This window comes from Eurytemora carolleeae, unplaced genomic scaffold (genome assembly GCF_000591075.1).
Source record: "Eurytemora carolleeae unplaced genomic scaffold, Eaff_2.0 scaffold1521, whole genome shotgun sequence".
NCBI classification, from domain to species: domain Eukaryota; kingdom Metazoa; phylum Arthropoda; class Copepoda; order Calanoida; family Temoridae; genus Eurytemora; species Eurytemora carolleeae.
The window spans coordinates 58,642-71,182 of NW_019397462.1; the positions used below are offsets into that span (position 1 = coordinate 58,642).

Below are 12,541 nucleotides of genomic sequence, written 5' to 3' on the forward strand. Positions count from 1 at the left end.
TTCAAAGTACAAAATTGTACTAATGGAAATAGTTGGAGTTCTAGGAAAGATGATAGCCTTAGGAACATAAATACAAGATCTATGATGCAGGTCTAATGTCTATGCTACAAAGCTCAAAATTGAAGATCATGATTCAAATTCACATTTCTTGAAAAGTTCAAGTTCAAAGTTCAAAGGTCAAAGTTGAAAGTTCAAGTTCAAAGTTCAAAGATCAAAGTTCAAAGATCAAAGGTCAAAGGTCAAAGTTCAAAGTTCAAAGGTCAAAGATCAAAGATCAAAGGTCAAAGATCAAAGTTCAAAGTTCAAAGTTCAAAGTTCAAAGTTCAAAGTTCAAAGTTCAAAGGTCAAAGTTCAAAGGTCAAAATTTAAAGTTCAAAGGTCAGAGATCAAAGATCAAAGTTCAAAGTTTAAAGATAAAATTTCAAACCAAGTATAAACTAACCTTGATCTGGTCCCAAGGTATCTGATTAGCTACAGCACTCACCACCACCTTGATCGCGTTCTCTACCACACCATTATTCATCTCAATCAGCTCTCCCCTACGCCGGTCAGCCGCCTAATTAATTTTTTGTAAAATATCTGGTGTCGGAATTAGAAAACAAAACAAGAGTAAAATGATTGTAAACCTTTTGTACTTCAAGGGATTTGATCCTTTGCTTGATAAACAAAAAAAGGGATTGTAAGTTGTGCCCCCCTCCCCCCAATTGGCGGCGGTCGGGGGGGGGGGGTCTTCTTCGGGGTTCTTTATAATATTAAATAACTGTAATTTGATGAAGGGATCTACTCCCTCCATAACAATAAAGGAATTGTATACCCGGAATTCTTGAGAGGATCCAATCCCTTCGTGAACAATAAAGGGATTGTATACCTCTAATTCTTGAATCCTTTCATAAGCAATAAGGGGATTTATACCTGTAGTTCTAGGATTCTAAACCTGTAGTCTTTGAAAGAATCTAATCCTTAATGAAGGGACTGAATAGCTGTAGTCTTTGAAGGGATTTATTCCTAAATGAAGGGATTGTATACCTGTAATACTTGAAGGGATCTAATCCTAAGTGATGTGATTCTAAACCTGTAATTCTTGAAGGTGTCTAATCCTAAATGAAGGGATTTTAAACCCGTAATTCTTGTAGGGATCTAATCCTAAATGAAGTGATTGTATACCTGTAATTCTTGAAGTGATCTAATCCTAAATGAAGGGATTGTAAACCTGTATTTCTTGAAGGGATCTAATCCTTGTCTCATGGTCCTTTTTTACATTCTCTAGTTTCTTCAAAGCATTCTTCTCCTGCTGTATACTTTTCATCTCTATCTTCTGTGCTTCAACCTGTACAATAACATAGTTAATTCATGCTGTACATTTACACATATTCTTCTCCTGCTGTACACTCTTCATCTCTATCTTCTGTGCTTCAACCTGTACAATAACATTGTTAATTCCTGCTGTACACTAACATATTCTTCTCCTGTTGTACACTCTTCATCTCAATCTTCTTTGCTTTCAACCTGTACATTTACATAATTATTCCAACTGTACACATATATATCTTTCCTACTGTACCCTTCTCTTGTCTATCCTCTGTGCTTAAACCTATATATTTACAAAATCTGTTCCTGCTGTACATTCATATATTTCGTTCCAGCTGTAAAATGACATAAATCTTTCCTGCTGTACCCTTTTTATTTATATCTTCTGTGCTTCAACCTGTATAAGAACATAATTCATGCCTACTGTACACAGTGTAAACTTTTCTTTGCCTTTCCTGTACATTTACATTATTATTCTTAAACTGTGCACTCTTCTTTTCCATCTACTGTGCTTCAACCAGTACAATAACATAATTCATGCATGCTGTACACAGTGTCCAGTTTTTTTTTTCTCATCATTTCCTGATGTACACTCTTCATTTCTATCAACCTATACAATTACATTAAATAAAAGGGATTGTAATTTTAAAATTTCAAGTGACCCTCCATTAGTCCGATTCATAACAGTGGCTTGAAAAGGATGATGGACTTATCTATATAATAAACAAGACATTCGTATATATATATATATATGTTGCGTATAGCCGGCCAAACGGTTGGACCGATTGGGCTGAAATTTTTTTGTGGACACTCATAGGTGGCCGGGGGTGTTAAAGGCTAAAAAATCGAAATTTATTTTCAAACTTTTTTCCACGGGCAACGCCGGGCCCTTCAGCTTGTTTAGCTAAGATTGCTCATTGTCAAGCATTTTTTGTTAAGGACTATGGAACAATGTTGAGAGGAAACCTTGCTACCACAGATGTGATCCTGCTGGCTTTATTTGTGTATCATGTATTGTTCAATCTTTGTATGAAAATCATATCTGAGATGTTTACCATTTCAGATATTATACAATGAGCTTGAACTCCATTGATTATATAAATTGCCAATAGAACCACCAGGAAAGCATCTTCATCATTTTTATCATTTATTTCTATTTTGTTCTTTGTTGATATTCAGATTGATCTGGAATAAGTATTCTATATTGAGATTAATAGATGCTTCTACCAGATTTTCAATCTGTGCAAGACTTCCCTCAGCAGGAACAAGATCTTACGTGTTATCTGTTGCAGATAAAATACATGAGGTCTCAGATTAGAACCGGACGTTCTATAAGTGTGGAGAATAGGGGCGTGGCCAATATGCCTCGATCAGGCGAATCCTAAGGTTCTTAGATCAACACAGCTTGTGCTTATTAATCTACACAAACGCTTGTAATCGTTTAACACTTGGTTTACAAGAAAATAAATATCATAAATCTATATATATATGAAGTTGTAATCTCTGTTTGTCTGTTCGATCATAACTCATAAACCCCTGGACCGATCTGCCTCAAATTTTGATTGAGGAACTCGGCAGAACCACTGGACTGTTCTGAGCTTGGTTTAAAGATTCTTAATTGAGTGGGTCTCCTTTTATAGGAAAAAAATAGCAAAAATCGTAATTTAAGACCAAGCGCGGGTAAACGGTTGGAGTGACTATGAGTTAACACCAAATACCTGAGAGAAGAAGGTATCACAAGCAGAGTTGAATGAAGGAAACTCTAGTATAGAACTATTACTATGCTGCTTGTACAGGTACGGATGGAATTCCTGTAGAAATCAATTTATCAATAAATAAAACAATCATATTACCAAAAAAATCAAATGGTCGGAATATATGGATCTGCGATAACATGAATCGGTAAACAAAGAAAAAACTGTTGATTTGCTGGGGAAAATGGAGGCTTCAGGAAGAAAATTAAGGGGAATCAGACAATATCAAATCAAGTTTAAGAAGTAAGTAAATTTGGAATTTAATTAAAAATGAAAAAATTGTACACTAGGGGGGGGGGGGGGGAAAGGGCTAATTAACAAAGATTTAGAAGGGAAAAAATATGTTTAACTTTTTTTAATCGAACAAAAAAAATTAAATTTCTACCTGGAATGTGAAAAAACCCTCAGTTGACCCGTCAGCTTTAGGCCGTGTCTCAGCTTTTTGAACTATTACTCCGTTCCTGAGTAATTTAAATTATGTCATTTTAACTTTACTTGACTGTTTTAAAGAAGCATAAATAAATAAATAAATAAATAAATAAATAAATAAATAAATAAAAGATCAACCATCGTACCGTGGAAATCAAGGCCAAGACCAAAGGGCGGAAATTAGCATAGTGTTGAAAGGGAGTATAGTCGTAACTTCAACGAACCCTCCTTTCAGGATACCCAATTCACAATGGTACTTTTTAAAACTTTATATGATAAAAAATTTCGAGGATAAAGCCGTTTTCCTAAATTAAAAAGTGCTAAATCCTGATAATTTCCTCCCATTTTTTCTTAAGTAGACGCAAGTAGCTTATGTAGAGAAACCCCGGTAAAAAATGATGAAGTTACAATGCGACTTTATTTAAGGAGGCTGAGAGTCCCTTGAAAATACGAGCACAGTCCCTTTAAGTAAAATGTTTCATTATAAATAAAAAAGTAAAAAATTATTTATTTATGAAATATAACAAAAACATACAAAATAAAGTGTTTCAGGAGAAAATATTTAAAAACCTCTAAAAATAGAGGTTGTGGGAATATTTTCCCCCAATTCTAAAAAATATAAAAATATAAATAAAAGGAAAAAGATAGGAAAGGAAAGTTACATATTTATTGTTTACACTATATTTACCATAAATTAGTGGTTTGTTTGTATTTTTCGACGATGAACTAACAACTTTTAGAAATAAAAATCATAGATTTATTTGTAATGTTAAAAAAAAGTAAAAAAAACTTTATGGAGTGTGGAAAAGATATCGGTTCTATGAAAAAACAGGCATTTATAAGCATCTTTTTAATTCGCGCTGATTTTTAACATCCTTTATGTTTGATTATATCTTTTACTCTTTTTAAACTTTTTATTCTTTTCTTTGTAAAATCGTCTTTGGTTTCTTCGATTCTTTTGCAAACATAGCATGTGTTAGAATAAAAACAGGCCGTGACTTAGATAAGTTGGCAAAGAAGTTTTCTCAAGACTGAGGTTGAGATTAAAGATATGAGTCTAATTAAATCACTTTGACAAGTTTTCAAAGTCGGATCTAACTTAGTCTCGAGTCTAAATCTGAACGTCTCAACTTTAACACTGAATCACTCCAATGTTTGTATTTTTAATAATGGTATTTCTTTAATGTTAATTCTCCACCAAGCTCTCAAAATTATTAATAAAATATTTTTCAAGAGAAACCTATTTACTTTTTTATCTAAATAAATTAATACTTTTTAAAAAAAAGCGATAAATTATATAAAACCTTGCTGCAGTTTTGAAGAAGTTGTCTAGTGATGTGAACGCTGCAAGAAGGCGAGGAAAATCAGTCTCCAAGTTAAAATCCTTCAGTTTACTGTTTATAGTCACTCCATTTTCTAGAATTAAAATCCTTTAGTTTACTGTTTATAGTTACTCCATTTTCTAGAATTAAAATCCTTTAGTTTACTTTCTATAGTTATTCCATTCTCTAGAATTGAAATCCTTCAGTTTACTGTTTATAGTCACTCCATTTTCTAGAATTAAAATCTTTTAGATTACTGTTTATCGTTACTCCATTTTCTAGAATTAAAATCCTTTATTCAAATGTTAATAGTTACTCCATTTTCTAGACTTAAAATCCTTCAATTTACTGTTTATAGTAACTCCATTTTCTAGAATTTAAATCCTTCAGTTAAATGTTTAAAGTTGCTCCATTTTCTAGAATTAAAATCCTTTAGTTTACTGTTTATAGTTACTCCATTTTCTAGAATTTAAATCCTTCAGTTTAATGTTTAAAGTTGCTCCATTTTCTAAAATTAAAATCCTTTAGTTTAATGTTTATAGTTACTCCATTTTCTAGAATTAAAATCCTTCAGTTTAATGGTTATAGTCGCTCCATTTTCTAGAATTAAAATCCTTCAGTTTAATGTTTAAAGTTGCTCCATTTTCTAGAATTAAAATCCTTTAGTTTACTGTTTATAGATGCTCCATTTTCTAGAATTAAAATTCTTTAGTTTAATGTTTTTAGTCACTCCATTTTCTAGAATTAAAAATAAATCTTTAAGATAAATAAATTAAAAAAAAACATACAACAAATCAATTGAGTATATTCAATCTCATTATATCCAGCTCAATCTCATAATATTCTGCCTCCAACTCAAAATATCTTGCTAAATCTCAAAACATCCTGCCTCAATATCATAACATCCCGTTAAATCTCATAATTTTCCACATCAATCTCATAATATCCCGCCTCAAGATCAAAATATCCTGCCTCAATATTATAATAACCCGCCTAAATCTCATAATATCCTGTCTCAATCTCATAGTATCCTGCCTCTGTCTTATAAAATCCCACCTCAATCTCATAATATCCCACCTCAATCTAATAATATCCCGCCTCAATCTCATAATATCCCGCCTCAATTCCAATATATCCCGCCTCAATATCATAATATCCGGCCTAAATCTCATAATGTCCCCCCGCCTCAATTTCATTATATCCCGCCTCAATATCATAATATCCGGCCTAAATCTCATAATATCCCGCCTCAATCCCATAATATCCCGCCTCAATCTTATAATATCCCGCCTAAATCTAATAAGATCCCGCCTCAATCCCATTATATCCCGCCTCAAACTCATAATATCCCGCCTAAATCTAATAAGATCCCATTCAATCTCATAATATCCCGCCTAAATCTAATAAGATCCCATTCAATCTCATAATATCCCGCCTAAATCTAATAAGATCCCATTCAATCTCATAATATCCCGCCTAAATCTAATAAGATCCCATTCAATCTCATAATATCCCACTCAATTTCGTAATTTCCTGCCTCATTATCATTATATACCGCCTCAATCTCATACTATCCACTCAATCCAATTATATCACGCCTAAATCTTAAAATCTCTATGAACAAACAAATGAGAAGACCAACCTAAGCAAATATGCTCCAGTAGACTAGGACCGTACTCGAAGTGCGGCATGACGATCTTCTTGACTGTATCTACAGGTTTACCACTCTTCAGTAGGTTCAACAGGTTTTTCTCATCTGCTCAACGTTAGACATTAAATACAAATAAAATATTTGTGTATTCAACTTCATATTCTCTGCATTATCAAGGGTAATATATTTTCTCATCTTCTCAACATTACAATAAATACAAATAAAATATTTGTGAATTCAACTTCATATTCTCTGCATTATCAAGGGTAATATATATTTTCTCATCTGCTCAACATTAGACAATGAATAAAAATAAATATTTGTGAATTCAACTTCATATTCTCTGCATCATCAAGGGTACTTTATAATATATAGTTTCAAGAATAAATGGGAAACAATTATAAATTGAGCAAAAGCACTGAAAAGTTCTACTACCCTTTTCGAGACTTAAAACCCCAAAATTTCATTAATTTTCTATTATATCAGATATCATACATATATCATATATTTTCCGCAACTAAGCGAATGAAGGAAGGAACCCTTTTCCAATAAAATCTGCTTTCTCTTGAAGTATTTTCTCTTTTATTAAGTTTTTTTGTATAATCTGAGCTGTATTTAGTATTTTATAGTTTGTATTAAAGTTTCCTAGTTTACTGTATTCTTGCTTAGCCAGCTCAACAGGATAGCTCTCACGAACTAGAAAATTATGATTAATGGGAACTGTCATCAAAATCTCAATTGGAACCCTAAACCAGGGAATAGGAATAAAGGGAAAGGAAATGGCGCTGGTATGGCATGAGAAAGCCAATCGCACTGCTTTGCAGACAAGTTCGGTAAACTTTACACACACTCTTTTGGTACAGACACACAACATGATTACAGTCAAGGAAATTGTAGAACAATGTTGTCAATTACAAATAAGCTTGAATAACGACTAGTTTTTTGTAAACTTTAATCAAAGTATATTCTTTGCATGAAAATTTGGCTTTATAGTGTTGACTTAAATATATAAGTAATATACTACATGTATATTAAACTTATTTTTAAGTAAACAATTAACAATAAACTAATGTACTCTCCTAGACTGTACAAATACCGAGATTCGTATGTACTGTATATACTTACAGTACACACCTTCGGTACGGTCAACTTTACACACACTTTTTTGGCAAAGACACACACACATGACGTTTCCGCCCCCTGCCCTAAACTTGGAAAGTTCCCTTTAAACCTTCATCTTCATCTCTAGTGCATAAATCAACAAATTATTGAGAAAAAATTATCAGACAGAAAAAAAAATATAATTTTTGAAAATACAATTTCATTAATTTAGTTCATAAGAAATGTAACTATTCTATTACAGAATTTTACTGAGAAAAACACTCCCTTTAAACTAACCTAGAAATTTCTCCTCCCCCGCCACCCTTGGTCTGAGTATATTCATGATCAAATACTCATGGTCAGTTAGAACCAGGTTTCCTCGGTCATACCTGGAGCAATCAATCAATTATTTAATCAATTAATTACTCAATTAATCAATTATTCAACATATCAATTATTCATTCAATCAATCAATCAAACCTTCAATTAATAAATTATTCAACTAGTCATACAATCAATAAGTCATACGATTAAAAAATCAATTAGTTAATCAACCAATCAATTTATTAGTTAATTTGAAACTAACTAATCTTTCAACAAATTTTTTAATCATCCAATGAAATAGTCGATTAATAAATTATCCAAATAATCTATTAACTTATCAATCAAATAATCGATTAATTAATCAATAAAATTTCCAATCAATAATTCAATCAAATAATTGAATATTTCATTGATCAAATTGAAATCAATAAGTCTATCAAATAATTAGTTAAATATTCAATCCAATTATTAATTAATTGAAAAAAAAAACATTTAAATTGTAAATTAACTAAAAATGGACAAAAGTTAGTTTCTCTTTTTTTCTAGAATCCACTTACATTTCCAAAATGAGATGATATGATGCATCGCCAGCACCAAACTGTATATCTGAACAAACAGTTATTTGCATTGGATTAAAAATATAAATATATATTTTATATTTCGTATGGGAGGTCAAACATAAACAGGTTTCAAATCAAATTTCAATTCCCAAAACTTTTGTGCAATTTTTGCGAAACGAGAAGATTTGAATGAAATATATTTATAATATTAAACACTCTTCATCCATTTCAGGTAAACGCTACATGAAATAATAATAACTATCTAAAGGACTCAGCGTTGCCCGTGGAATTTGAAAAAAAATAAATTTTAAGTTAAATTTTTGGAAAAATTCAGCCCAGTCTGTCCAGCCGTTTGGCCGGCAAAAGGGAACATGTATACGAATGTCTTGTTTTATTATATAGATAGATAGATAGATATATATTTGACTAAATATTTAATTAAAAACAATTTAAGTTTTACAATTTTTACATTTTGATTTAGCCAGGGCCTCACTAACCATTGTTGGTTGTTTTGAATGAGAGGCCCTTCTGCAGCGATACATCCATGTTCAATTTAAATAAAACCAATTAAAACAAAAACAATTTAGAACAAAAGGAAAAGGAGGAAAATGAAAAGTAGTAGATAGAGGAAAGGTATTGAAGAATAGAATATAACTTTTTGTTCTGTTTGGTTCTGCTAACGCTAAAAACATTCCATTAAAAGATAATGGAAGTTTGCCATTCATATATTTAAACATAAAAACAGCAGAATTAAATTTGATCATGTCTTTTATTTTTAGAATTTCAAGTTTCAGAAAAAGTGGATCTGCGTGTGCAGCATAACCTTTATCTGCTAGAACTCGTAAAGCTTTTTTCTGAAGGGTAGATAATTTACCTAATCTGACGGACCCCAAGATAAAATACCATACTCTAGTTGACTTTTAATAAGACTATCATATATTAATTTTCTATTTCTCAAAGGAAGGATATGTTTTACATTTCTCAGTGCAAATATCGCACTTGAAATTTTAGCACATGTGTGTTCTAATTGAAAATCCCATTTTAGAAACTCATCAAATCTAACTCCTACAAATTTAAAATATTTTTCTTTACAACCTAACCCTATTCTTTCGATAGTTTCGTCCCCAATCATTAATTTGTATTGTTGATCATCAAAAGGCATATTTTTTTTCTGAACAAATAAATAAATAAATATAGATAATATATATTCACAACTACTTAGCAAGGAAGAAAATTCTACTTAACCCAGAGTTCTCAAGACCAATTTTCAAACAGAAGATCCATAGGGAAGCAATTGATGCTTTGTAGGCAAAATTGGTCAAGGTAACCCGTGCTCAAGTAAAATTTTCAATTTTCCAAAAAATGTACAATTTTATCGTCTTTTTAGATGAAATAGTTCGAATTTTTTCATAAAAATATTTGCAGGTGGTAAAAAAATGCTAATAATAATAATGTAGTATTACCTAGCACTCTGTCAACTCCCATCTGGGAAATCTTCTCCAGTCTCTTATTATTAATGTGTTTTCGCAATTTCATAGAGAATCTAATCAATCAATCAATCAAATAAACAATCAATCAAAAACAATCAATCAATCAGCAAACCAACCAATCACTGGATCTATCAATGAGCATCAATCAATAGAGGATTATATCGATCAATGATAACCAATCAACTAATCAGATCGATAATTTGACATCATTGGAATTATTTGAATGACCGAGAAATTATCGATCAATCATTGATCAATTAATTAATCATTGATCAATCAACATTTATCAATCAATTAATCATTGATCAATCAATTAATCATTGATCAATTAATCATCAATCAATTAATCAATGATCAATCAATTGATCATTGATCAATCAATCATTTATCAATCAATTAATCATTGATCAATCAATTAATCATTGATCAATCGATTATTGAGTAAAAGAACAACGATTACTAAAGTAAATATGTACTGACCCGCTGGGTGCAGGATTTTTCGGCCATTCGAACTCTGTTGTATGAATCCTAAAATAATCCACTTAAATAATTATCTTTTCAACTAATATCAAAAAATAAGTTTTTTCATGGAGAAAAAGGTCTCTTCAGGTAAAGTGAGAACCAGAACAGAAAGAAGACTTTTGGACTCAAGTTTTGACTTTTAATAGTCCGATGAACATAGGACACAGTAATTGTGCAGTGTAAACAGGCCCATGTAACTTATTAAATGATCTAAAAAATTAATAGTTAATAGTTAATAGAACTGTTTTCTGGTTCTCACTGTATTTGAAATCTTCTAAAATATGATGTTATTAAAAAAATAAGAACAGTGATTATAACTTTTGTGATAAATGTAAGGATAGGGAAAACTAAATGAGAACGAGATTAACCACGCGTTTTGACCTCTGTTGGTTCAAAATTTGATATGTAACAAACGGCATAAAGAGAACATTTTCAAAAATTAGCTGTGCTTACATATATTTTTCATCGAAAATTAATAATGCCGAGTTGGGTAGAGCAAAAGAAAACAAATATTATGCAAGGTGTCAGAAAAAGTTTTGTTTAGCCTCTAAATGCAAGTCTGCTGTCTTTGTTCTAACATTTTTTTCTTAAAAGTTTGAAACTTTTAAAAATAATTCCACCACCCNAATCATTTCCTTTAGAAGTTAGTTGAATTTAAGGCGAAAATAAATAAACTTTTACATAACAAGTATGAAAAAGGGATGAAAAAACTTGCCTTTTTTGTCCAATTTTACATTTTTCCCTTTGTGATAAGGGAGGGGGGGGGGTAATTCTTAAAAACTTACACCTCTGAACTATATATTTTACTATATCAGGATGGGGGAGGGGGGGAATCAAATTCCAAAATATTTGATTTACCTTGTTCCTGATTCAATAAGTAGAACTGCCTTACATTCTGGTTTCTGTAGTTTTATCAGATAGGTTTTATTATCTATATCATACACCTGGTTCACCCTGTATCCAACATACTAAACAATAGATAGGTTTTTTATCTATATCATACACCTGGTTCACCCTGTATCCAACATACTAAACAATAGATAGGTTTTATTATCTATACAGCTGGTTTACCATATATCCAACATACTAGATAATAGCCATAACAAATTTGGACTCGATCGGATTAGATGTTTATTGGATACAAACAAACACCCGGATAAGCAACGTGTATATAAAGAGGACGAGCATAAATATTTAATATTATTTTAATAATATTCATTATAAAACTTTCAACATTCTTAACTTATTAATTTTTATGTCATAAATATATTCAAATAAATTTGCTGGACTCATAAAAATATATTGTTATATTTGGCCATATAAGTTTAAATTAGAAATTTTTTAAAATAAAAAATCTTATACTTGGATTGAACCCTGGTTATAATTGTTTATAAGGGCCTAAACTTTGTTACCAAAAAGAGTGGGCTGTGGGGAGGGGCAGAGATTTTCTACGGTGAATAAAATATAAGTACCTGTTGGAGTTCTTCAACGATTGATATAATATCAATCGTTGTAAAACGAGTTTTCATTTTAAATCTAAAACAGAAAAGTTTACGTTCGTAATCTGGAATAAACAAAAACAAAAAAACGTTATTTGATTAATTTCTATGTTGTTCGTTCACTGATTTATATTTACATTATACACATTCTGAAGAAGTTTATTTCACTTTTTTAGTAAAATTTCGAAATAATTTATTTTAATGGCTTAAAGTGTTAGGTCCGTCCTAGTATACGATTTTTGGAAAATTACCTTCAATAATCCAAAATTACATCATGTTCTAAATCAGAGTAATCATTATTTATTTTGATCAAAACTAAACGAAAAAAGTATTTTAGTGATAAGAATGGAAATTAGAGAGATGGTTGGGGTCTTAAATATCACTTTACTTTTAACAAATAAAAAGCTCGATTTTAGTCACTTAAAACATAACATAATTAAAAAAACAACAAACAAGCAGTCTTCGTCGTCAGCTTTTCAATTTCTCAGATCGAATGCCGCGATCAAATATTGTAAACAGTTGAGAAAGATTTTTAATTCAAACCTTTTTTAAAAAGTACGAATTCAATTAAAAGATGATAT

General features: G+C 30.9%; 1 protein-coding gene across 1 annotated transcript in view; it reads right to left on the reverse strand.

The window, feature by feature from the left end:
* The window catches only part of LOC111714433 (nuclear export mediator factor NEMF), a 30,235-nt gene extending 18,224 nt beyond the window's left edge, over positions 1–12,011 (reverse strand). The window contains exons 1-13 of the mRNA XM_023489537.1: positions 11,934–12,011; positions 11,320–11,429; positions 10,420–10,467; positions 9,913–9,992; positions 8,447–8,495; positions 7,863–7,954; positions 7,110–7,160; positions 6,456–6,569; positions 4,796–4,907; positions 3,448–3,523; positions 3,027–3,119; positions 1,211–1,327; positions 443–556 (exon numbers count right to left, since the gene is read on the reverse strand). Of these exons, the coding sequence (XP_023345305.1) occupies positions 443–556; positions 1,211–1,327; positions 3,027–3,119; positions 3,448–3,523; positions 4,796–4,907; positions 6,456–6,569; positions 7,110–7,160; positions 7,863–7,954; positions 8,447–8,495; positions 9,913–9,992; positions 10,420–10,467; positions 11,320–11,429; positions 11,934–11,990 (1,113 nt within the window). The 5' untranslated portion in view covers positions 11,991–12,011. The remainder of the gene's footprint in view (positions 1–442; positions 557–1,210; positions 1,328–3,026; positions 3,120–3,447; positions 3,524–4,795; positions 4,908–6,455; positions 6,570–7,109; positions 7,161–7,862; positions 7,955–8,446; positions 8,496–9,912; positions 9,993–10,419; positions 10,468–11,319; positions 11,430–11,933) is intronic.
* Between the last annotated feature and the right edge of the window lie 530 nt (positions 12,012–12,541).